General features: G+C 52.3%; 1 protein-coding gene across 5 annotated transcripts in view; it reads left to right on the top strand.

Moving 5' to 3' along the window:
- LOC133754347 (general transcription factor 3C polypeptide 1-like) overlaps positions 1–26538 on the top strand; it is a 98469-nt gene that overhangs the window by 30853 nt on the left and 41078 nt on the right. Inside the window, exon 7 of one of the 5 annotated variants that reach the window (XM_062184815.1) lies at positions 19821–23545. The exons of the other annotated variants lie outside the window; for them this stretch is intronic. Coding sequence (XP_062040799.1) covers positions 19821–19861 — 41 coding nt within the window. The 3' untranslated portion in view covers positions 19862–23545. Of the gene's footprint in view, positions 1–19820; positions 23546–26538 lie in introns of those variants that run through there. 5 annotated transcript variants of the gene reach the window in all.

Here is a 26538-nt window from a genome sequence, read left to right as displayed (position 1 = left end):
GCCAATGCAGTGTGCATCCCTGGGCAGGTCCCTCTGGGAAATGGGGGTCCTTGTGGAGGGCCTGGGACACTGAGAGCAGGATGAAGCTGGGGTCTTTGTGGACCAACATCCATTGAGACCAGAGCAGAGGGAAGCACCATGCTGTGCAGCAAGAAACCTGTGGCATTGGAGGGCCTGGGCCACTTTGGGAGCTGGCCATGGGGTGACATGAGTGGTGCCTGCCTGGCTGCCCATTTGGCAGGGCGGCAGACTGAGTCTCCTCTGTGAGCCCGGAGCCTCCAAGGGGCATTGGCCACTCGAGAGATGACGTCATCCCAGCCCTTCTCCTCCCACAGATGTGCTGGGTGTGTGCAGGTGGGTGGGCGTGGGGAGGAAGAACTTTCCCAAGCTGTTCTGTGTTTCCCTAAGCCACCCGCTGCAGCCTCACTCCAGAGAGTCCACTCCGTCGCCCAGCTGCTGGCCACATGCCCAGTTTGCTGACCCAAGCAGACGCTGTGCTGATTAGCGGTGCTTTCTCTGGGGCCTGAGGTCTCCTAGGAAGCCGGGGAGGAGTGGCTCTCCTCCCAGCCTTCTCTCTTCTGAGCCTGGAGACTCCAGCCAGGTCACTTCCCTCCCCATCTGCACTGTGATCCTGCCTCTAATCCCAGAGCTGGCATTTACAGTCCCGGGCAAACGTTGGCTAAGACTCGAGATACACTTATTATCTGAGCTCCTATGGAGTGGCAGAGACGCTGGGCGTGGTTGTCGGGACTATTACTGGGATGTAGCCTTCCCCCTACTGTTTTATTAAGCATTTTTGGAATAATAATAAGTGGACATGGTTTAAAATTCAGAGGAACAGAACCATGCATGGCACAAAACTCCCTTGTGCCCAGACACATACTTCCTCTCCTAGGGGCAGCCATCAGTAGCATTGTTCAGGCCTTCATTGGCTTCTATGGTTAATAAGTGGTGTTGCTGTCTGTCCTCTATTCTGCCGCTGTCCTGTCGGGGGCAGACAGAGAAGGCCTCTCTGGAGCGGTGACACTGGAGTTACCTAGAGGATGGTGCAAGAGTGGGATAGGATGGGGCAGCAAGTGCAAAGGTCCTGGGACAGGAACCAGTGGGCAGATCTGGAGGACTCTAAGGAGGCCCGTGAGCTGCTGCAGACCGGGAGAGACCACATCACGTGGGAAGGACCTGGCGTGCAGAGCCTCATGGGCTGCGGTGTCAAATTTGGACTTTCTTGTAAAGGCACTGGGGGGACTCCGAAGGCTTTGGTCAGAAATGACTTGCGCTTGATCAGAGATCCTTCTGCATGAGTGGGGATACCGGGTGAGGCAGACAGAGCAGGGTGGGCAGGTGGTGGTGTGGGCGAGGCACACTGGTGGCTTGGCCTGGGGCACAGATGGAAGGAACCTGAAGGCTGCAGGATATGGTTTGAAAGGAGAGCCAATAGGACCTGCTGAAAGATTGGAAGTGGAGTGAGGGAAAAAGGCTCTGAGGACGCTCCTCAGAGGTTGTGCCCATTGCTGAGATGGGGAAGACTGAGGTGGGAGTGGGTTTTGTTCTGGTTTGGTTAGGTAGTGGAGCAGAGGGGTCTTGAGTGCTGAGCTGGATGTGTGAAGTTTGTTATGTCCTTGGACAGCCTGAGAGAATGTCAAGTCTGCAGGGGAACAGCAAAAAAATGTCCCAGAGGCCAGAGAGGGGCCCAGGCCAGGGGCCACAGTCTGGAAGACGCGCCCTGCACTGTGTTTCTGTTGGTTTCAGCCTAGCCACACAGGCTCTGCCATTCTCACTCATGTTTGTGACTTATTTGGTACTTTTTTAAAAAGATCTATTTTTATTTATTTGAAAGGCAGAGTTACAGAGAGAGAGAGAGAGAGCGAGGTCTTCTATCCACTGGTTCTCTCCCCAAATGGCCACAACACCAGAGCTGCGCCGATCTGAAGCCAGGAGACAAGTGCTTCTTCTGGGTCTCCCACATGGAAGCAGGGGCCCAAGCACTTGGGCCATCTTCTACTGCTTTCCCAGGTGCATTAGCAGAGAGCTGGATGGGAAGTGGAGCAGCTGGGACTCGAACCAGCGCCTGTATGGGATGCCAACACTGCAGGCGGATGCTTAACCCTCTACACCACTGCGCCGACCCCTATTTTGTAGTTTTCTAATTTCCAAAAGCAGACACAGCCTGTCGTGAATGTGAAGAGGTTGTGTGGCTGCTTGTATTTGGATTCTAGAGGCTTCCTTACTTGTTTGATTGGTATGTATTAAATCGGATTTTTATTTTATTTAAAAGGCAGGCAGACAGGAAGAGAGAGAGAGGGAGAGAGAGGGAGAGAGAGAGAGAGAGAGAGAAAGAGGGAGAGAGAGAGAGAGAGAGGGAGAGAGAGAGAGAGAGAGAGAGAGAGAGAGAGAGAGAGAATATTCCAGCCATTGGTTCATTGGTTCCCTCCCCAAGTGGCCACAATGGCCAGAGCTGCACTGATCTGAAGCCAGGAGCCAGGAGCTTCTTCTGGGTCTCCCACATGGGTGCAGGGGCCCAAGCACTTGGGCCTTCATCTGCTGCATCCCAGGGGCACACACAGGAGGCTGGAGCCCGGCCTGGAACCCAGGTGCTCCGATATGGGATGCAGGTGTCCCAGGGGGCCGGCTGGCCGCTGAGCCAGATGCCTCCCCCTTTGCTGAGTGTTTTGGTGACTTCACGTAATCCAGGCTGGGAATGAAAGCCTGACAGATGTTGACGTTAAGGAAAAAAAAAAAGGCGCCCATCACACACCTGCAGCTACTTCTGGCCTGGAAGCCAGGGGTGCTGAGCGGGCAGGAGCCTCCCAGCAAGGAGCCAGCACTGCCTGCTCGTCCGTGGCTCCCGTGTCCCCAGGAGATGCCACCTTGCCGGGACACATCCTGCTCCCTCTCCCTGAGAAGTCCTCACTCTCTCCCGGCTGGGTGTTTTCCAGCTCTGCTTACCCGAGTCCACGGGGCCCTGGGGCGTGTTTCTCCCCACTCAGCTGGCAGGCGTGGCACTGGGAAGTGCTCCTCTCCCCCCGCCATGCCCCCATACTCCGTGGCTGCTTTTTGGCACTTGGCAGGGAGTCCGCCTTCTGTCACGAACAGTGTTGCTCCCATCCGGGAAAGCGAGTCTTGACTTTATGTTGAGATTTGCACGTGGTGGCATTTGTGTATTCCTCTTATGTGCACAGCACCCTGCCCAGGCTGGGGTCACAGGGCCACAGGCCACCTCCACGGTCAAGTGCACCTGTCTGTTTATAGCCTGCACAGGCCCAGAGCTCTGGGATGTTTTGCCCTGGGAAAGTTCATAGGGTGAGCACAAGGAGCAGCGTTCCCAGTCTCAGTGTGGCGTGGGTTGGTTAGCATCGTGGACGGGGCTGAATCCTGTCCAGTCTGGTACCTTCCCATTCCATTCCCATGGTCCTGAGTTCCTAGGATGGCCCCTGGAATGCGAAAATGAATGAAGAAACTTGGTCGGTCCCCAGTGACAGAATCTGGCTCAAGCCAGGGTAAGCAAAATGGTCCATTTTTTATGAGTTCCCTTGAGGACAGTGGCTGTGTGGCTTCAGGCTTGGCTGGATCCAGGTGCTCAGAGAATGCCACTGGGTTTCCTTCTCTCTCTGTGTCTCAACTCCTTTGGTCCCTTTTTCTGTTTGTCTGTCTCCATCTCTGTTGATTTTGCTCGCTTACAGCCCTGATTGTGCAGTGATGTGAACGGCTCCATTTTTTTTGTTTGTTTGTTTGTTTTGTTTTTTGACAGGCAGAGTACACAGTGAGAGAGAGAGATGGAGAGAAAGGTCTTCCTTTACCGTTGGTTCAGCCCCCAGTGGCTGCTGTGGCCGGGGCACTGCAGCCGGCATGCTGTGCTGATCCAAAGCCAGGAGCCAGGTGCTTCCTCCTGGTCTCCCATGCAAGTGCAGGGCCCAAGCACTTGGGCCATCCTCCACTGCCTTTCTGGGCCACAGCAGAGAGCTGGACTGGAAGAGGAGCAACTGGGACAAAACCGACGCCCTGACTGGGACTAGAACCCGGGGTGCTGGTGCCACAAGTGGAGGATTGGCCAAGTGAGTCGCGGCACTGGCCAAATGGCTCCATGTTTGTGTCTCCCCAAGTCAGGGGAGGCTCTCTTTCACCAGGTTTGGGTCCAGTGCCAGGCCCTGCACCTGCCACTGAGGCCTGAGCAGTGTGGAACCGTGATGGGCCAGCCCTGTGGTGAGGTCAGCATTCAGAGTGTCATGGACGTGGATGCGGCCATCCCCGGTGGTGTCTTAACCGCTGCACCACAACGCCTGCCCCTCCCTGAACTTTTTAAAGAACTCTTTTTTTTTAAGATTTATTTATTTGTCTTGAAAGGCAGATGGAGAGAGAGAGAGAGAGAGAGAGAGAGAGAGAGAGAGAGAGAGAGAGAGAGAGAGAGTCTTCCATCCACTGGTTCACTGCCCAAATGTCTGTAACTGCCAGAGCTGCACCGATCCAAAGCCAGGAGCCAGGAGCTTCTTCCGGGTCTCCCACACAGCTGCAGGGGCCCAGGGACTTGGGCCATCTTCCCCTGCTTTCTCAGGCCATAGCAGAGAGCTGAATTGGAAGTGGAGCAGCCAGGACTTGAACTGGTGCCCATATGGGATGCCGGCACTGCAGGTGGCGGCTTTACCCACTACATCACAGTGCCAGCCCTGTAAAGGACTCTTCATATGTCCAAAGTTGTTGGTTTTTTTTAAAAGATCTGTTACTTTTTTTTATTTGACAGACAGAGTTAGTGAGAGAGAGAGAGAGACAAAGAGAAAGGTCTTCCTTCCATTGGTTCACCGCCCAAATGGCCGCTATGGCCCGCATTGTGCTGATCCAAATCCAGGAGCCAGGTGCCTCCTCCTGGTATCCCAAACTGGCCATCCTCCACTGCCTTCCTGGGCCACAGCAGAGAGCTGGACTGGAAGAGGAGCAACCGGGACTAGAACCAGGCACCCACATAGGATGCTGGTGCTGCAGGTGGAGGATTAACCAAGTGAGCCATGGCGCCAGCCCAAGATCTGTTACTTTTTAAAAGATAGATTTATTTATTTATTTATTTATTTGAAAGACAGATTGACACAGAAGAGAGGGACACACACACACGGAGAGAGAGAGAATCTTCCATCTACTGGTTCATCCCCAGCTGGGGTTGGGTCAGGCTGAAGCTGGGAGTCTGGAGCTCCATCTGGGTCTCCCTGTGGGTGGCAGAGGCCCAAGCACTCAGACCATTTTCCACTGCCTTCCAGGGGTGCATTAGTAGGCAGCTGCATTCGAAGCAGAGCGAGCGGGTCTTGAACTGGTGCTTCTATGGGATGCCGGCGCTGCAGGTGGTGGCTTAACCTGCTACACCACCACACCAGACCCCCAAAGTCATTTTTAAATACATTCCTGTTTGATCACCCCACCTCACTCCCACTCCTTGTGGCTTGTGTTCTCTGCCACATTCACCCTCAGGACAGCACAACCAGCAAGGCCACACAGGCACGCACATGCACACGCATGCACACACATACATACAGACACATACACGTGCACCCACACATTCACACTATCCTTGTGGTGTGAGAGCTTTGCGTGTCAGTATTTGGTACCAGAGCAAGGTCTGGTCTCGGCCAAGGCTTGTATCCTAGAGAGCACTTGGATGTGGTCCCCCTCTGTCCCCCATCCAGCTCTCCCTCCATCAAGCACCCATCACCCAGGAATCCATGGTTCCCCTGCCTGCTCAGCCCCCATCTGTTCATGCACCCAGCACACCCCTTCCATCTGTCCGTCACCCTCCCTCCCTCCACGCATCCCTACTCCTGTTCCTCCAGCTGCCCATTTAAGCCCACATCCTCCCCTTGGACAGATGTTTGTTGATGACTGTGTGATGCCGGCCACTACCCTAGGCAGTGAGTGACTGGGGTGGGCAGGATGAGGCCTGCCCCCGAGGAGTGAGGGAGGGAGGGGACATGGAAGCTGAGCCCTCGGCGCCCTAGTGCCAGCCACTTCCTTCAGGTCAGATAACAAAATGGGCAGCGGTTGGCAGCTGTTCTTGGAACCACGTGGTGCTTTCTCAGGCCCGGCCTCGTCTAAGTTCAGGGTCAGTTTTGGGGAGCGCTTAGCAGGTGCGAGAGGCGTTCCAGATGCTGCAGCACGGGGCGGGCGGAGGCTTGCTCCCGCGGATGAAGACAGGAGCAGCAGCAGTGTTAACAGGGGCGTAATTTTCTTTCTCTGAGAGTTAACGTCTTGCACTCTGTAGCCATACTGCTCAGGCTGTCAATTCCTGGGTGTACAATGAGCGCCAGCCCTCCTGAAGACGATGCCCCTGGCTCCCAGGGACGGCGTTTAAAAGCCACACGCAGGATCACGTGGCGGTGAAGCCTTTCCTCCAGGCCCCAGAGGCCCTCGGTCCAGCCCCAGCCCTGTCAGTTCTAGCTCTCGCATCCAGGATGGTGACTTACCCCTCCCCCTGCCCCCACCAGCCTCATTTGCATACCTGGAGGGTCAGGTGGCAATCACAAAGACAGGTGACAGGAGGGGACTTTTCCTCCCTGCCTGCCCTGGTCCTGGGCACCTCACATGGGAGACCTGGCCCAGCCCTACCTTGTCACCGCTGAGGGCCAGATAAGGAAACTGAGGCAGTGAGTGCACCGTACGTTGCCTCAAGGCCCACAGCCTGTAACAGGTGAAGGCAGGGTTCACGCCCGGGCCTCTGGCTGCCCAGCTCCCTGTGGGTTTATGTGCAAAGACTGACATAATGACGTGTGAACAGTGATCAGCGATTGGCAGCACACAGTAGGGCTGAATCAGTAGAGGTGATGCTGCTGCTGGCATTAGCAGACTCTTCGGCTCCTAAGGGAGACTCCTGAGTATTTTAAGCAACAAGAATGAAAGTACAAAGTCGAGCTGGGAGTCAAGTTCAACTAGTTAAAGAGTCCCAAAATGTCACAAAAGATTTTTTTTTCTTTGAAAGGCGGAGTCAGAGAGAGAGAGATCTCTTCCATCTGCTGGTTCACTCCCCAAATAGCCCCAATGGCCAGAGCTGGGCCAGGCGGAAGCCAGGAGCCAGAGCTTCTTCCAGGTCTCCCACCTGGGTGCAGGGGCCTGAGCATCTGGGCCATCCCTCATTGCTTTCTCAGGTGCATTAGCTGGGAGCTGGATCTGAGTGGAGCAGCTGGAACTTGAACCGGTGCCCGTACGTGATGCTAGTGTTGGAGGTGGTAGCTTAACCCATTTTGCCACGATGCCAGCTGCACAGAAGATTCTATTAGATAGATTGTCTCTATCTGTTCCATCCAATGGCAGCCTCTAGCCACTTGCGTCTATTAGTTGGAAATGTAAGTTAACGAACATCAAATCAAGCTTAAATTAAGCCCCAAATAAAATGTGAAATTAAGAGTTCCTCACCGGCCCCGGGCACATTCCACTCATGACCAGCGGCCACTGGGTGGGAAAGCTCGTGGAATCTTTGCTGCTGCTGCCGGCTCGGGCTATGCTGCTCCCTGCAGCCCTATCTCAGGCTGGAGTTGGAGGGCTTGTGGCATTTGGGGAGGTCCTCTCCCGATTCCTCTCCCTGCCTTCATCTAGTCACCACTGTTCCCTGAGCCCCTGTGGCTTTGCCCACACCCTTGTCCTTTCCTTTCCAGGGCTCCCAGCCCATGGGAAGACAGAGCCCCAGGCAGGTGACAAAGGTGCAGGAGGCCCCAGGCTGCAGTGGCCCCACGCCCAGGCCCACCCAGGAGCTCGGCATGGCTGAACATGGCCAGCCTTGGACCCAGAGCCTTTGCTCTTCCAATTCATCTCTTTGCAAATGACCCTGACCGTGCCGACGGTCCAGCGAGGTGAAGGGACCCTGCAGGTTCTTCGTTTCATCCAAAGACTCAGCTGCCAGAGCTCACCCAGTGCCTGCCTAGTGCTTCTCTGCCTGGGCTGCGGGTCACCCTTTCCCCCTGTCGCAGTCCCTGGGCCACAGGGAACAGGATTGTCACACCCAGCTGTAGCCCTCTCCTGTCTCAGACCCTCCCTGTCCTAGTATATGAAGGGTCAGTTGGGGGAGGCGTTCCCTGCTCTTTCACATGGCCCAAGAGGCACACGCCTCTCTCTCTCTCTCTCTCTCTCTCTCTCATTCATTTATCCACTTTGTATTGAAAGTAAACTGCATCTCGTTGCTGGGGAGGTTGCAGAAGTGTCTAAGACACTGCCAGCCCTTGTAGTCATGGTGAGGGTTCTGGGAACCAAGGAGGGCTTCCTGGAGGAGGGCTTGGGAGGGGGGTGGGCACCTTCGACAGAGACCAGCCCAAATGAAGGTGCTGGAGGTGGGGCTCCCATCCTCCTGCATCTGCTGCTTTTCCCAGGCAAGGTCATGACCCCAGCAACAGTGGGCTCCCTCGCTTCCCTTCTGGCACCCCCAGGCCTGTTGATGTGGTCCACAGGGCATGATCTTGGTTCATTTGCTCTTCTTGGGACCGCTCCCCTCCACCCCAGCCTTTCGTCTGTGGCTCCTGTGCAGTTCATTCCCGGTGAGGGTTGCTGTCAGGACACTGGAGAGCTCCGGTCGCTCCAGGGGTCAGAAGAGCCCAAACCCCAATGTGGGATCACAACACTCCTGCTTAGGGAGCACCTGCCACGTGTCGGGCACTTTGGGGGGCTGCTGTGCTGTATAAGGGGCTTTAGTAAATTTGGGAAATCCCCACTTTGTTTATTTCTAATTTGGAAGAGAGAGATGTCTCCCATCTGCTGGCTCAGTCCCTAGTTGCCTTCAACACCCAGGGCTGGGCCAGGCTGAAGCCAGGAGGCAGGAGCCCCATCCGGGTACTTGGGCCATCACCTGCTGCCTCCCAGAGGGTGCATCAGCAGGAAGCTGGGTGGGAAGTGGAGGGGCCAGGGTTTGAACCAGGCCCTCTGGGCATGGGACATGAGCATCCCAAGTGGCGACCCAGCTGTGGCGCCCAGTGCTCACCCCAGCCCCCAGCTCTGGGCATGGAAAATGGGTTGGTTTGCAGCCCTTCTCAGTCTCAGCTCTAAGTGCCCTTGTTTTATGTACAACCGGAACAGCTGTGCTTGGTGGCCCCGGCTGGTGTGTCATCTGCCCGTGTCTCATTTAATCCCGTTTGTCCTGTTTTCATTCCTGTTGTACGGCCGAGGAAGCTGGGTCTCCATGAGCTTCAGGAACTGGAGGTCCCCAGCCAGCAAGTGCGGGAGCCACCCGCCAACCCCCACCAAGACATCTCCGCCTGCAAGTTTAAGGCCACACTCAGCCACTCTCCCCGCTCCTGCCATCAGCATAAGCTCTTAGCTGATTTCCCAATAATCCTCCCCTGCCGTTCCGGGGCCTGTTATCATTCATTATTGCGTTGTGCAGCCTCATAGATTGTTTTATTTTCCCCTCCCAGCGGCTGTTGCCTGGGAGCAGCCAAGAGCCCGGCAGTGCGCGGTTCTGAGTGCCTCGTGCCAGAGGCACGCTGATCTAATTTACCTTCCGAGTCGGCAGCAACACCTTGTCCATTCCATTTCGGCTCATTTCCTCCCTGAGGCTTTCCCGGGAGGTGGTGGTCTGCTCAGCGCCCAGGATCTCTGCCGGCCCGGGAGCTGGGTGCCACACACTTCCTCTGCTTGTGCGCCCCGGGTCTGTGAAGTCGCCATCTGCCCCCGCAGCAGTGAGCCTCGAAGGTTGAGCTCAGGAACGCTTGTTCTTCGAGGAACAACACCCTCCTACCTTGGCAAGCAGTTGGCTTTGGGGGCAAAGATCTGAATCCAAGTCCCTTTCCTGCGTCTTTCTTGCTTTGTGATCTCGGGCAAATTCTTGAAGCTCTCTGAACCTCCACTTCTTCACCTGTGAAATGGGCACAAATGGGGCACTTTTTGTTCTCCTTGAGATGGCAAAACAGAAGGAGTGCTTTGAGGATAGCACAGGTGGATAAGGGTGTGGGGACGCGGGGCTCTCCACCCGGGGCTGCTGGGAGAGCACCTGGAGTAGCTGCAGTGGGAAATTTTGGTCATGTGGATTAGAACCACACCCAGCCATCCCTATGCCTCTGTGACTGCTGCTGACTGATGCCGACCTGGAGGCCTGTGCAGGTGCACAAGGCGTTCACGGCAGCCTCGCCCCAAATAGAGGGAAATGTGGACAGACCCAGTGCCCGTCACGGTCAGTGGTGGAATCCTCTCTCCAAAGAGCAGGCTGCAGCTACTAACAGGAAGGGAGCGACCCTGTAGACAGCCGAAGTGGACTTATTGTCACCTGAGAAACAGCAGCGTTAAGAAAGAGACAGGGGTTGCTGGCACCACAGCTCACTAGGCTAATCCTCTGCCTGCGGTGCTGGCACCCCAGGTTCTAGTCCCAATTGGGGTGCCAGATTCTGAAAGCGTAGAACAATACATTTGATCTGAAATAAACCCAGGGAACAGGATTGTGTGTCTTCTTAAACAAAAACCATAGCAATTTTTATTCATTTATTTTATTTTGTTAAAATATTTTATTTGTTTGAGAGGCAGAATTACAGGAAAGAGAGAGAGAGGGAGGGAGGGAGAGAGAAAGAGAGAGAGAGAGAGAGAGAGGTCTTCCAGCTGCTGGTTCACTCTCCAAATGGCCAGGGCTGAGCCAAACTGAAGCCAGGAGCCAGGAGCTTCTTCCGGGTCTGCCACGTGGATGCAGGGGCCCAAGCACTCGGGTCATCTTCTACCACTTTCCCAAGCCATAGCAGAGAGCTGGATTGGAAGTAGAGCAGCCAGGACTCGAACCAGCGCCCATATGGGATGCCAGCATCCCAGGTGGCAGCTTTACCTGCTACGCCGCAGCACCAGCCTCTTTCATTTTATTTTAAAGGCAGAGCGATGTAGATCTTCCATCCACTGGTTTGTTCCTCAGATGCCTGCAACAGCCAGTGCTGCTCCAGGCCAAAGCCAGGAGCCCTAAACTCCATCTGGGTTTCCCACGTGAGTGACAGGCTCGCAAGTACTTGAGCCACCACCTGGTCCGTTAGCAGGAAGCTGGACCAGAAGCGGATCCAGACCTTGATCGTAGGCACTCAGATCCTGGATGCCGGTGTCCAAGTGACATCTCAGTCACTGCCCTGAATGCCTGCCCCCTGATAAAAATCTTTCAGACTTGGGAGCCCTAACATGTGCATGTGGCTTTGCTCAATGACTAATGACAGATTGAACCTCAGGAAACCACCTCTAAAGGCAAAGCTAGGAGACTGCCACCAGCCTGGACACATGGCCGTGACCCCTGCCCCTGCTACCTTAACCATGGGGGACGCTTGCCATCCTGGCATCTCTGGTGGTCAGTTCTTTGATTCACATTATGGTGCCGCCACCAGAGCCTGCACGCGTGTCATCATGTCCCCTGCAGGTCGTGTCTACATAGACACAATGGTTCTGCTGGGAACCAGTGCCTTGCCCGGTGTCATCGGTGGTTCTGTTAGGTTTGAGCACCCTGCCTGGTGTCATCGGTGGTTCTGTTAGGACCCAGCGCCTCGCCCAGTGTCATTGGTGGTGCTGTTGGGTTTGAGCACCCCGCCCGGTGCCATCGGTGGTTCTGTTGGGTTTCAGCACCTTGCCCGGTTTCATTGGTGGTTCTGTTGGGACCAAGCGCCTCATCAGTGGTTCTGTTGGGACAGAGCGCCTTGCCCGTGTCACTTTGTGGGACTTCGCCCTGCAGACGCCCTGCGAGGTAGCGTATTTGGGGACATAAACAGGAACGTCAAGGGTTATTAGGATGGAAAGTCTGGGAGGGCACCCACTGAGGCAATGACGGCCATCGCGGAGATGGCCCTGCAAGCGGGGCTGGAAGTATCCTAAGGAGATTTAGGGGGACTTAGCCACTGTTTGAATTTTTCTCAGGGAGAAATGCATTGATGCGTGATTTGGATGATTACATTTTAATAGAAGGAATAAATTGGGGAAAATAAGACCTTGCTGGCCAGAGTTGTTGGGAGGGTGAAGTGTGTGATGGGGGCTTAAGCAGCACAGAGCAGGCACTCGCTGAGAGGAGAGGGACGCGGGCAAGCAGCAGGGAGTCTTCTGGGAGCAGCGGGACTGGCAGTGTGGTCAAGTGGCTAGCTGTTCTGGAGCGCCGGGCTTGAGTTCAAATCCTGCCCTCTACCATCCGACACGTTGCTTAATTCTTGTCTCTCTTCCTGGGTTTTGATTTTTTTTTTCTTTTTGGAAAATGTATTTGAGGTATAAGAGAGAGAGAGAGAGAGAGAGAGAGACACTCATCCACTGATTCACTCCTGAAATGCCCACAGTAGCTGGGGCTGGGCTGAAGCTGGGAGCCAGGGACAAGCCCAGGTCTCCCATGTGGGTGGCAGGAACCCAGTTGCTGGAGCCATCACTGCTGCCTCCCAGGGTGTGCTGGAGCCAAGAGCTGGAGTCAGGAGTCAAACCCAGGTCCTCTGATGTAGGGGGCAGGGATTTGAACCACAGGCCATATGTCTGCTTCCTCGCTTCCCAGGCCTTACCACCTCTGTCACTCATCCAGCTCCCCCCAAACATAGTGGCTTAAAACACCAATAACCAGTGAAGCCATTTTCAGGTGGCTTTGGGGAGGGGTCTCTCATGAGGCTGCCAAGTCTGTAGTCCTTGTCCAGGGGCTGGAGGGTCCCTCCAAGGTGGCTCTCACGTGGCTGCCAAGCCGGGGCTGCCTAGCAGGTTTTTCCCTACATGAACCGCAGGGCCTCCTGAGGCCCCTGACAATATGACAGCCAGCTTCCCAGACAGCAAGCAACCCGGAGGCCCAGGCCAGGCGCTGTGTTGCCTTCCATGACGGAGCCTTGGAAGCCGCACGCCATTGCCGTGCACCCTCCTTGTTGGCCACACAGGGACGCACAAGGCTGTGATCAACAGGTGCTGGCTGTGGCATCTCTAAGACAGAGACCCTGAGACCCGCGTCCTAGAGTCCCTGGGGAGGTGCAGGTGAACGCCTCCTGGTGTGGGTCACGGACACCTGTGACCTCAGCCATGTCAGGAACACAGTCGGGTGCCTCCCCGACCCCGGCGCACGCTTCCCCGTGTTCTCGTTCTGCATTTCGTCCTTGTAGCTCTGTCAGGCTTCCCCGAAAGACACCCCACTGTGGCTGTGAGTAGCAGTGTTTAGGAGGAGCCTCCGGGGCTGTGTTTGAGCCCCCCGCCGAGCTGCTTCTCCTGTCTGCCATGCCGCAGGGTGGCAGCGGGATAGTGGGATCCCCGCGGTCGTGTCTTTGGGAACGGGCCTGGGGAGTCTTTGACTTCAATCACTCAGGACATCAATGCCTGAGTGCAGCTGACAGAGGCCTTGATGTGAGAGTAGACTTGGTACTGTCACCTCGGCACAGGAAACTCGGCCGCCTTCAGTGCTTGAGTTCAAGGCACCAAAACGCAAGTCAGCTCACAATGCCAGACACTGACCCACATTTGGGAAGTGGCCCGGGGTGCGAGGAGCTACGTGGGCACAGCAGTTGGCCCCTGAGTGTGTCATGGGGGGCACAATAGGGAGTGGTAGGGACTGTGGCAAACAGGGGAGCACCCGTCTTGGGTCAAGGACCACTGGGCAGTGTCGTCATAATTTCCACCCCCTTCTTGCTGTGTGTGACAGCCTGGCTCACCACTGCAATGAACTTGACTTTGGAGTTGTCTGGTCGATTTGCATCCAGTGTATATGCTTCTAGCACGGCAGCCCAGCACACAGCAGAGTTGAGCCAGGCCACGTTGTGCCAGGGGCTGGGGGGTTTCCGACTTTGTCCACCAGTTGGTGTGGTGAGGCTTGTCGTTTCTGTGCTCGGTCATGAGCTGGGGGATAGAGGTCAAAGGCAACTCAGGGCATCACTCAGGGTCAATGGCGCATTTGGGGCAGGCTCCAGGGTCACGGAGCCAGGGTTGTTGATGGACTGGAGGACATCAACAGTGGGGCAGTGCCCTTGACCTGCCCAGAAGAGGAGGTGGATTGTGACAGGCTTCCTGCCCAATGGCCACGCCCTCTCCCTCTCAGTCCTCTTTCCTGTCCAACAAATGGATGGAAAAGATGCTTTCCCAGCTTCCCTTGTGGTTGAGTGGCCTGGTTTTGGCCAGGTGGATGTAAGCAGGAATTTTTTTTTTTGGGGGGGGGGGAATGTTTCCCCTGAAGGCAGGACAAGGACGGATGAGTGAAGTCTTCCTTACAATACTGGGTGTTCCCTACACCTGTATTTGGAAATGGTTGGGTGACAATGTGATGTCAGGAGCTGCAGCAGCCATCTTATGCCTCCAGGAGAAATTTCAGATTATTAAAGACCCAGGTGGTGGGCATTTAAGGATCAATCCTTAAACATCTGCTTTCAGCCTCAAAAAGAAAATCATTGATACAAAAGAATGTTCAGAATGCATCTCTATAGTCTAAAGAATAATAAAGAAAGACCTGTGTACTCATTACTTGAGCTAAGGGTTAGAATGTGAGTGAGTCTTAGATGCTCTGTGTGCCCCTCCGTTCTCTCCCCAGGGCTGGTGTTGCTCCTCCATTCTGGGTCAGTCATTTCCTGCCGTTCCTTACAGTTTTCCCACCTATGTCTGCCTGAATTATGTTTTTATAGATTTATTCATTTGAAAAGGCAGAGTGACATAGAGGGGAAGGAGGGGGAGAGAGAGAAAGAGAGAGAGAAATATCTTCTGTCTGCTGGTTCATTCCCCAAATGTCTGCAACAACCAGGACTGGGCCAGGCTGAAGCCAGGAGCCAGCGATGCCGTCCGGGGTTGGCTGTGCTCACATTTTGATATAAGCACTTCTGATAAGCTCCGTCAGAAGTGGAGCAATGGAGACTTGAATCAGTGCCCCCATGTGGAATGCTGGTATTGCAGGGGCCACAAGGTCCATGCTTTTAAAAATGATCAGCCTAGGTGCTGATGCTGTAGCATAGTGGGTAAAGCCACCACCTGCAGTGCCGGCATCCCATATGGGCACCAGTTCTAGTCCTGGCTGCTCCACTTCCCATCCAGCTCTCCTCTATGGCCTGGGAAAGCAGGAAAAGATGGCCCAAGTCCTTGGGCCCCTGCATCTACATGGAAGGCCTGGAGGAAGCTCCTGACTCCTGGCTTCAGATCAGCGCAGCTCCAGCTGTGGCGGTCATCTGGGGAAGGAACCAGCAGATGGAAGCCCCCCCCCCCCCACTTTCTGTAACTATGCCTTACAAATCAATAAATCTAAAAAGAAGATCAGCTTCGAGTGACATGGGACCCTGGAATGAGGCCTCACCGCTGGCCTTCGTCTTTGGGTTCTGCTGCCCTTGGAGTTTCTAATGGGAGGGGAGGGGCCAGTTGGATGTTCTCCATCATCAAAGCTGCCCCTCACTCAGTTTGCCAGGAAGTCAGCAGGAGCTTTGCCAGAAGGCCAGCGTCCCGTTTCTGTCCCGGGCTCTCTGTGTCTGGGCACCTTGAGTCGTCATCTCCAAAGGCAGAGGCAAACCCAGGAGAGGCAGCCTGGGCCCCGGCGGGCAGGGAGAGGACTTGTAAGGACTCAGCCTCTGACCTCAGGCAGACGGCTTTGCCCCGAGTTTCCATTTCCCCTTCTCTGAACGTGGGGACGGTCCCATCAGGCACTTCTGAGGACGGGGCTTGTATGCATCACGTAGCCCAGGCCAGCATGCCGTAGGGGCAGAATGAATGTCAGCGGTTCCTGCCCAGGCAGGGCTGCCTCGGGGCTGAGGGGTCGTTTCTCCTGTGAGTTGTCGCAATCCACAAGCTCATCCCAACGAGAACCAGGCTGTGAGCAAAATGGAGTTGAGGGGGGTGGATGGCTCCAGACCTGGGGACGCGTGCACCCGAGCACCCTCAGACTCAACAGCGATCCTCATCAAAACGTGAGCAGGGCTGACCCTGGGTGGGGAGCGTTTGCTCCCTGCCGTGCTGTCAATCAGACGTCTCAGCCTTGAGCCCTGGGGTGCCTGCTTTCTCCTTGGAGGGCCTTTGCCTCTGATCAGGCCCATTTTCAACCACATCCCAGACACGATCACCGGGGCAGCCTGGGCCATGAGTTGGTGGCTTTGGTAGAGGCAGGAATGGCATTGTGGCTTCTCCATCTGCACTTGCTGCATCCCCTGAGGGCCCAGTGACAGCTCAGAGGTCCTTGAAGCCACAAATCCAACACCACCAGCACCTACTGAGGCTGCTATAGACCCCAACTTTTGTCTTCAGTTCCTTAAATCTTGGTACGGGTTTCTTTATAAAAAATGTATCTACTTGAAAGACAAGAGTGGCAGAGACATATAAAGGAGAGATACAGATAGATGGATAGATGATTGATGCAGAGATATAGATGATAGTAGAGACAGAAAAACAGAGAGAGAGAGAGAAAGGGGGGGGGGGAGAGCTCGATTTTCTATCCACTGGTTCACTCCCCAAATGGCTGCAACATCTGGGGCTGGGTCAGGCTGAAACCAGGAACCAGGAGCTCCCTCCAGGTCTCCCATGTGGGTGCAGGGGCCCAAACACTGGAGCCATCCTCTGCTGCCTCCCAGGCATGTTGGCAGGGAGCTGGATTAGAAGCAGAGCATCCAGGACTGGAACCAGCCCTCCGATATGGGATGCCGGTGTCGCCAAGTGGTGGCTTAACCCGCTGCGCCACAGTGTCGGCCCCAGCTAAAGATCATTTCAGCTGTGTTTGTTCCAGACTGTTTAGAAATACTCACGTGCGGGCGGACCGTGGCTGTGCAGTCTCCCCATGGTTTCAGCCCCCCTCTCCCAGTCACCGCTCACAGGCGGCATCGGCTGCATCGGCAGAGCCTGCCTCGTGGCTGGGCGGCCAGTGCCTCGCGGGGGCTCTTGGCTTGGATGTTCTGGAACAAAGCCTGGCAAACTGGAGCCCAGGAGGCAAATCCTGCTTTGTTTTGTTTCTTCAATTTTACTTTTTAATTGCAATGAAAAGCACATAACCTGAAACTTAGCATCTCAACCATTTAAAGGCAGAGAAACGGGTGGGGGGGTAAGAGAGAGAGACAGAGAGAGAGAATCTTCCATCTGCTGGTTCTCTCCCCAAATGCCCACAACAGCCAGGGCTGGGTCAGGCCAAAGCCAGGAGCCCAGAGCGCCATCTGAGGCTCCCAAGTGGGTGACAGGGACCCAGGCACTTGAGCTGTCATTGGCTGCCTCCCAGGACACATCCGCAGGGAGCTGGATCAGAAGCGGAGCAGCTGGGATTCCCTCCAGCACCGGATGCCCGTGTCCCGAGCAATGGCTTAAGCTGCTGTGCCACAACGCCCCGCCCCCAACACAGCCTTTGGCAAGTATGCAGCTCGGACTGCTCGGCCTGCTCGCATCGTGGGGCCCCCCTGCCTGTGTCTGTAAATAAAGTTTTATTGGAACACAGCCACGCCCACTGCTTCCTTCCTGGGAGGCTTCATGGCCATAGCATCCGAGCCGGGTGGTTGAGACAGGGGTTCTGTGGTGCCCCAAGCCTGATCCATTCATGACCCAGCTCTTCCCAGAAGACGTGTTCTAGAATGATCAGAACGGCCACATCCTGCTCAGAGGCCCCAGGCTGAGGAGGCTCTGTGGCTGCCATCCAGCTGCCTCAGTCTCTCCTTTGTGACAGGACAGACCAGACCAGAATTGTCACCGATCGGAGTGGTTGTGACTTGGCTGACCACCTTTCTTGGGGCGAGCACCCCTTTTTAAAAAAAGATTGATTGGGGGCCGGCGCCATGGCTCACTTTGCTAATCCTCCGCCTGAGGCGCTGGCATCCCATATGTTATAAGACCCCTGCTAAAAGTAAATATTAAAATAATTTTAGCAAAATAATTCTAGCAAGGGTTAAAAAGTTTGGCTGCTGACAGTAGCCATTTCTTAAGATAACTGTGTCTCCACCTGCCTGCAGAATAACCTTGGGAAACTGCCTTGTGAAACTGCTCTGTGTCTGTGTAACGGTCTCACGCAATAACACTTGCAGGAGTCCGGAAAAAAGTTACAATAAGGTTCTGTACTGCCATCCTCGTCCTTGCTTGCTTCAGCTGAGAAAAAGAAACTGCCCGTGACCCCCCCTCCCAAGCCCCTTACCTAGCAACCATTAACTTACCCAATAAAATGCTAGTATCCTGTAGCTTGCCCAATAAAATTGTAACACAATTAAGTATGCTAATACTGTGGTTTTAAGCTTTAAATACTCTGTAAGCTATTGTTCGCGGCTGCTCTCTCTCTCTCTGCACCTTACCAGTAGGTGCTGCTGAGACAGCCCATTTGCAAATGTAATAAACTTTCCTCTTGCCTTTTGCATCGATTGGAGTGGAGTCTGTGTTTCTGGGGTCCGGTTTGTGGGTTTGTGGGACGCCTGCTTAAGGGGTCTTACATTTCTTGGTGCATTGGCCGGGAAATTGGACTCCAGATCCACCCTCCATCTCCCAATCGGAGGTAAGTCTTTCCTGTTCTGTGTATTTCTGTGTGTTCTATTGTTTGTCTGTACGGGCGCTAGGCGTCCGGGCGCTAGGCACCGAAAGAGTAGAGCCAGTAGTAGGCAGGGACAGACGTGTCCAGGACCCCTGGCTCAAGCCCTGGAGGACGCTCCAGCGGTGTTCTGGGAGAGGCTGGCTAGGCCGCTCTCCCACCTGGCTGGGAAGAAGGGAAGGACTTCGTCTTCCTCCTTCCCCGGGAAGGGGCTGGCTAGGCAGCCGCTCCCATCTGGAGTTTTGGTTTCAGTTTTGTCTCGTTCCATCGTCGCGCGCAGTGTGTTTGTGTGTCTTGTGATTGTTTTCTGTGTTATAGTTTACTTGCCTTTTGTCATTAACATGGGACAAGGTCTAACTACACCTTTGAGCCTCACTTTAGGTCATTGGAAGGAGGTCCGAGAGTGGGCTCAAAACTTGTCTGTGGAGGTGTGGAAGAAAAATTGGACGGTCTTCTGTACCTCCGACTGGCCAGCCTTCAATGTCGGGTGGCCATGGGATGGAACTTTTGACTCTTCTATTATCTCACAGGTCAAGGCTATAAAGACTCTATTACAGATGCAGGAAATAGGATTAAAAAAAGGTGAGCCATAGAACAGTTCATTGATGCCATAGGAGTAGTCAGTCCTTGGTTCGCAGAAGGAGTCGTGGATGAGCAACATTAAAATGTACTCAAAAAAGAGTTAAATGTGCATTTAAAGAAACAAAACAAGCTGTGACAAAGGCTGGAAAAACTTTATTGCAGATGTAGAGGATAGGGTTAAAGAAACAAACCATAGAGCTATTTATCAGCGCTGTTAAAAAATTAGTCCTTGGTTTACTGAAGAGGGTGTTGTGGATAAGAAACACTCGGGGTAAAAAAAAATATAGATCACACTGGACACCCCCCACCCTGCATTTAAATATTTCATTTAAAGTAAATGTTATCTGTTATAAAGTTAATATTACTATGTGAAATGAGAAATTGTGGTGGCAAGGTGTCCGGACTACCCATTCTATTTTTGTATTATGTGTTAACTCTACCCTATTATTAATAGGAGTGCTTGAACAGATTATGCTTGGTTTGCTTTACAAAAAAAAATTTATATTGTATTCTTATAATGTGTTAATTATGTCTACCTCTCAATGTAACCCTAGGGCCAAATGTAAGGACAAATTTTTAAAATAAAGGGGCTTGTATCTAGGTTCAGCTCTGGTAGACAAGTAACTTTGCTGCCGGATGACCTTCTCCTGCTCCTTGGGAGCCTGGCCAGTTCCCGGGGAGGAGGATAAAGGAATGTTTCTGATAAACAGGTGGGCATGCTTCGTGTCTCGGCTCTCTGGCCAAGATCCGAGACGGATGCTTGCCTAAAATCTTAGCAATGAGCCACCCTTGTCCTTGGGGCTTTGAGAGGGAGCCAGAGCAAGAACCTTAATCCATTAACCCTTTCCAACCTGATGGGTTTTTCTCTTTGCAGTTAATGGAAGCCTAAGCAATGGTTCATATGCTGATGTCTAGTTCTTTTCTGTGCTGCTGTCCCTGACTTATCTGATGAGAGTGTTCCTTCACATGCCTTGAAGGTTTCGCGTTTTTCTATTGCCATTATGAGTCTTGATTGGGAAAACTGTAACGCAAAGTTGTTTATGTTGTTTATCTGTTTTCAGTGTTTGAGTGATTACCCAACTGATCAGAAGTGTACTAATTGTTGGCTAAACCGCTTGACTCTGACAGCTTAAATTCTAAACCAAGTCTTCCAACTTTGGGCTTCCAGTTGGATCCCTGGAACTCTCAAAGGATGAGAATCTAAAATTTGTTAAAGTAACAGCTGCTTGAGTCAATTCAGATTATGTGAAATGTATTAAAATGTTGTAAATGGTGTCAGACCTATGCTGTATTCATGTTTTTGCTTTCCAGCTAGAGTGGTCTTATAAAAATAAGAGTAAATTCTGTGTATACAAGCCTTTATGTTGTTAACATTGGTTCAGAGAATTAAGTTAATGCCAAAGCCCTTTGGTTTGCTTGGTAGCTCACTTGCTCGGTTTTACATGTCTTTGATATGCTTTAAACATGTTTCTCTTAACGATGAAGATCTTTTCAAAGTTGTGTCCATGTTTGCTGTCCAGGAGGAGTTATTCTTATGTTACTTAAAAGCATGGAAATGTAATTTTGACTTTTAATTCAGATAATGGTGTGGTATTCATTAATAACTCAGTGTCTTAAGCCATCTAGGCATCAATGCTAAGCAAAATGTGGGGAAATGTATTGTACTTTTCACATCTTAAATTCGATAAGAGAGACTGTTTAAGTTTGTTAGCATGTATTCTCATAAATTGTCCATACATGACAATTCAAGACTATGTAAAAGTAACTACAGGTATAACGTTTCAGAAGGTGTGAGCAAGTCATAAAAAGTTTTAAAAGGTTTACAACTTTAAAATTGTTTACAGAGTTTTCTTTAAGTGCTAATGCCAAAATTACATTGACCTAAAGTTAAAGTCTGATCTTCTGTTACAACAATGAGGTTTTAAAAAAAAAAAAGTGCACTAATGTTAGTAAATATCTGGAAATGGTCTAAGTCTTGAAATCTGTTTTTGCAAAAACTGTAATGTCTATTTTAACAGTGTCTGCTTAATCGGTTGCTCTGCCATTTCTAGAGTTAGGTCCTGTAAGCTCTTTTTGACTCTGTTAAATAGTTCTAAATTATGTAAACCCTTATGTTCAAGGTTTTTATTTCTGGTTTATTCGACAAACAAGAGACATAGAATTCATGTTACTCTACTGTCTCTGTTAAGTTCAGGTTAATGAAAAGCATTGTTAAGTATTATGATCAGATCTGGTTTAAAAGTGTAAAAATCACCCTAACTAATAAATGGCTATCATTTCAGGATGTTAAGGAATTCTATTTTGACCAGATACTCTAAGTTCTCTTGGTACCTTTAACAGACTTTCTAAAAATCAAAATAAGGCTCCTCCTGGTATTTTCCCCCGGTGTTAAAGGGGAAGGCATTGGGCCAATAAATGTTACTCCAAAACTAATAAAGAAGGTAATTCATTAAAAAAACAGAGTTCGGAAAACTGGAAGTGGGGCCAGCCTCGGGCCCTCCCTACAGGGATCAGAGGACCGTCTTGCTATAGTATCATTAAAGCAATGGAGCCGTGTTTATTGCAACATTCTGTTAATCTATGCTCCTTTACCATCTTTCCTCTAAATAATTTTAGTGTGCACTACAAGGCTTGCAGCGTATTTCTTGCAGATTAAACTAAAAGTAACTAAGTCTATGCACAGCAGACAACAAAAAAAATAATTTGCTGTCACAAATTGACAAAGTTGGCAGGATCTGCAAGTATACAAAGCAATGCCTTTCTTTAAAAAAAAAAACTGAAGTTACATATGTAGCCTGTAATGTTCCTGGCTGGAAAGACCCTCAGTTGGCCTCTTTGGCAAAGGAATGGGCTCTCTGCTCAGGATTGAGTAAAAATTGGGATGACAAGTTATGGAGTGCACAGCCTCCACAAGTTATTAAGGTTTACAATCGGTGCCAGTAAAAAAAAAAAAAATGACTGTAAATTACAAAAGGTTTGAGTAAGTTACAAAAGGTTCGAGTAAGTTACAGAGGGTGTAAAAAAGTTACAAAATGTTAAAAGAACAATGGTAAAATGGAGGAATCCTATCACCAATCAATGGAATGGACCTGATCCGGTACTAAAATGGGACGCGGGCTCCTAAGAAATGGGTTTTTCTATGCAGCCAATAGGCCTTTACATCATTAGCCTCTGATAACTTCCGCAATTGCTCCCATGTGGCCCCGATGCTGACATCTGTATTTACAGCGGTGGATAGAACATGTCGGCGGCGTGCTTCACCTGAAGACTGTAATGGCAACGTCATCCTAATAGGAGAGGACACTGCCCTTGCCGTGGCTGTATCAGTAGTAAGTGTTCCTGGACTGGCCTTTGAAAATAACCGTGGACTGCGAAGGCTTGCATGTTTAGTGACCAAAACAATCTTACTGCTACTGGATTGTCCAATATGGCCAAAAAAAATTGGTTCAAGTTTGCTACCAAACCTCCTTTGTAATCAAAAATAATTAATATTTGGCTGTAAGTTTCATCTCTCACCTAATGTCAGACTGGAATGGTACTCAAAGACGGGTAAGACACTCAGCATCCTGTACCAACCTAAGACAGGGCTCTAGGCCAAGCTGCCAGAGTTACCGATGACGGGTAAGGACAGGAATGACTGAGGGCAACCTAAGACAGAGGCCATTCTCAATTAAATAAAAAGGGGGTTGCGGCAGGTGTGGAAACAGCACCGCCGCCCTTGCAAAAAAATAATAATAATCAACGCCAAAAATATCAGGCCCTCCATAGAGCAGTAGAAGACGATATACTGGACCTAGAGAAGACCATTGGTAAGCTAAAACAGTCTTTAAAGTAGTATTGCAAAACAGAAGGAGAATGGACTTGTTGTTTTTTTTTTTTAAAAAAAAGGGGGGTTTATGTGCTGCCTTAAAAAAAAAGTGCTACTTCTACACTGATCCATTCAGGGATCATCAGAGACTCTATGGCTAAACTAAAAAAAGCCCTGTAAAATTTTAAGATTAAAATTAGTACAAAAAGAAGAGGAGGGAATATAAGACCCCTGCTAAAAGTAAATATTAAAATAATTTTAGCAAAATAATTCTAGCAAGGGTTAAAAAGTTTGGCTGCTGACAGTAGCCATTTCTTAAGATAACTGTGTCTCCACCTGCCTGCAGAATAACCTTGGGAAACTGCCTTGTGAAACTGCTCTGTGTCTGTGTAACGGTCTCACGCAATAACACTTGCAGGAGTCCGGAAAAAAGTTACAATAAGGTTCTGTACTGCCATCCTCGTCCTTGCTTGCTTCAGCTGAGAAAAAGAAACTGCCCGTGACCCCCCCTCCCAAGCCCCTTACCTAGCAACCATTAACTTACCCAATAAAATGCTAGTATCCTGTAGCTTGCCCAATAAAATTGTAACACAATTAAGTATGCTAATACTGTGGTTTTAAGCTTTAAATACTCTGTAAGCTATTGTTCGCGGCTGCTCTCTCTCTCTCTGCACCTTACCAGTAGGTGCTGCTGAGACAGCCCATTTGCAAATGTAATAAACTTTCCTCTTGCCTTTTGCATCGATTGGAGTGGAGTCTGTGTTTCTGGGGTCCGGTTTGTGGGTTTGTGGGACGCCTGCTTAAGGGGTCTTACAATGTGCGCCGGTTCTAGTCCTGGTTGCTCCTCTTCCAGTCCGGCTCTCTGCTGTGGCCTGGGAGGGCAGTGGAGGATGGCCCAGATGATTGGGCTCTGCACCCACATGAGAGGCCAGGAGGAAGCACCTGGCTCCTGGCTTCAGATTGCTGCAGCACTGGCCATAGCAGCCATTTGGGGAGTGAACCAACAGAAGGAAGACCTTCCTCTCTGTCTCTCTCTCTCACTAACTCTACCTGTCAAATAAGTTTAAAAAAAAAGATTGATTTATTTGAAAGACAGAGTCACACACACACACACACAAACACAGAGAGAGAGAGAGAGAGAGAGCGCTTCCATCTCCTGGTTCACTCCCCCAGATGGCTACAATAGCCAAGCTAGGCCCAAAACCAGGAGCCAAGAACTCCTGCCATGTGAGTGCAGGGGCTCAAGCACTTAGGCCATTTTCTACTGCTTTCCTAGCCCATAGGAGGGAACTGGACCGGAAGTGGAGCAGCCGGGACTCAAACCGGCACCCACATGGGATGCCGGCATTGCAGGAGGTGGCTTCACCCGCTATGCCAGAATGCCGGCCCCAAGCTCCCCTTTCTGAGTCACCACCCATCCCTGGCGCCACCAGAAGCCAAGGCCGCACCCCATTCTGCCTCATGACGCAGCCATTTAGTGCTTCAAACTCCAAGGTCCCTGTCCCTTTCCTAGACACCATGTGAGGCACGCAAGGCTGTGCTGCAGACAAAGCAACCCTGCAGTAGGGAGGCAGAGCAGAGGGCTGTTTCTCTCCTAGGTGGCACAGCCACACCCCACCAGTCTTTCCAGGGCCCCAGTTCCTGGGGGCAGCTGGGAAGGAGGGTGAAGGAGATCTGCCCGGGGTCTCCAGCCCTGACTCGGACTGTCCATTTGCAAGAGCCGTGCAGGGCCATGTTACTGCCCAGGAGGCCCGGATGTCTTCAGCCCCATTGAAGAAGGGGCCCAGGTTTTGGGTGACTGCGGCTGGTCTTTGCCACAAACTCTGATGCCTTAACCTGGTGTTTGGGGTCCACGCGCGTGTGTGTCCAGCTTTGGGAGTGGAAAGGCTGAGAGAGCACGATCCAGAACAAGTCCAGCCTCACATCTTCCTCCTGGTCCAGCACAGCCCCGGACACAGGGCCAGTGCACAGGGGTGGAGCCACGAGCAGGGTCCCTCACTCAGCTGGCAAATATCTGGTCACATTTACCACATGCCAAGCTCTGTTCTGGGCCATGGAGACCCAAAGACACACTCAGCTGCTCTGCCCTGACACATTTTTTTTTCTTCTTTGGGTTCATGGAGGAGGAAATTACCTTAATGCCTCAGGGCCCTTGCACGTGCCATTCCTGCTTCCTGGAATCCCCTCCCCCCAGCTCTCCTCTTCGCTTGCCTGGCCAGAACCCACTTTGTGTCTCTTCCTAGGAAGAGACACGGACAGGGTAGACTGTTCCCTTCACCCATGCAAATACTCCTCCTTTGTAAATGTTAGCACAGCTGCATGAAGTAATGTTTTCCCTGCATCCAATCTAGTTTCAGGTCGGTTACCACTGTTGAGTTTCTAAGCTCCATGATGACAGGTGCATTTCTGGTTGCTCAGAGCCCTAGCAGAATGCCTGGGTGCAAGAGACACGGTGTCTTGTGCTTGTTAAAGTTCCAAGCAGCGCTGTCACCAGCTCACAGCTGAGAAGGCTGAGGCTCGGAGGCGCTGGGTCCCTGGCCTCGGCCCACACAGGGCCTGAGCCTGGGCACTGGGGCCTCTGCCTGCCTGCCTCCGGTGAGCGCCTTTGCCTTCACAGCTTTGCACAATTAGAGCAGCACACGGTGCATGCTCTCACGAGGTATTAATAGGGTATGTTTAAGGGGTGGTGGGAGGGCAGAGGAGGGTGTGACTGACTCAGGCTGGGGGAGCGATGGCTGCCTGGAGGAGGCGGCGACCTTGAAGGCTCAGAAACCGTGGGCAAGTTGGAACAGCTACAGGGAATGTGTGGGAGCGTGAGAAATGAGACCAGAGGCAGCGCTGGCTGGGACACCCCCGCTCTGGGGTGCCAGGGGGTTTGGACTTAGCTGGGCTGATGGGAGAGAACTCCCAGGCACTTGCGAGCTGAGGAGTGAGGCGAAGCAGAAGGTTCTGTCAAGATCCTTGCCTGAGGTCCGGGCTGCAAACTGGCACTTGCTGGCAGGCAGGCAGGCTTGGCCGGGCTCACTCAGGATCTTAAAATGGAATTTGTGGCCAAGTGTATTAGCATGGATTTAAGGCCAGTTGCTGAGCCAAACACCCAACATCACAGAGGCTTACACGACACAGGAGCACGGATTTTCTCTCTCGCATGATCTAAAGGAACCAGGCACCTCGGCCCAAAGGCATCTCCCTTGCCTACATGGTCTCAGGTGGCCAAAGTCATGGGCGGTCCCCCAAAGAGAAGGGCTGAGTGTGCCCAGAGAACAGTCTTTCTCCCAGCCGAACTTGCAAATTCAGGAGGTTCTGCCTTCTCTGGGACAGGAGGAAGAACCCAGCAGTACTGGTCGCATGTGGCCACAGTGGACTCCAGCCCCGCAGGGTGGGCCGCTGTTCTCCAATTTCCCGCAGTCTCCGCCACTACCTTTTGTGTCCCTGACCCTGTGTGGCGGTTGGCATCAGTCATCTACACCAGCCCCTCGTGAGTTCACGGCCATGCCCTGAACAAAGGATGTCCTGGAGGCCACGGAGCTGGGACCCGTTTAGGCAGAGTGGCTGGCGCGAGGCAGTACTGGCTCAGGGCAGTCTCAGCCCAGGATTGGGATGGAAGTGTCACTTCCTTCCTCCACCCTGGCACGTGCAGTCACCTGCAGAATCCTGGGACTGCAAGGAAACCTTCTTGGAAATAGGGGTGGGATTTTGTGCACCTGCTTTCCTGGGGCATCCCCAGAGGGGAGGGAGTGTGCCCAGCCTGTCCTCTGTGGGGCTCTCAGACCCCTGATGCCAT

The sequence above is a fragment of the Lepus europaeus genome (assembly GCF_033115175.1).
Source record: "Lepus europaeus isolate LE1 chromosome 21 unlocalized genomic scaffold, mLepTim1.pri SUPER_21_unloc_6, whole genome shotgun sequence".
Classification (NCBI taxonomy): domain Eukaryota; kingdom Metazoa; phylum Chordata; class Mammalia; order Lagomorpha; family Leporidae; genus Lepus; species Lepus europaeus.
This window is presented reverse-complemented; position numbering and strand designations above follow the sequence as displayed.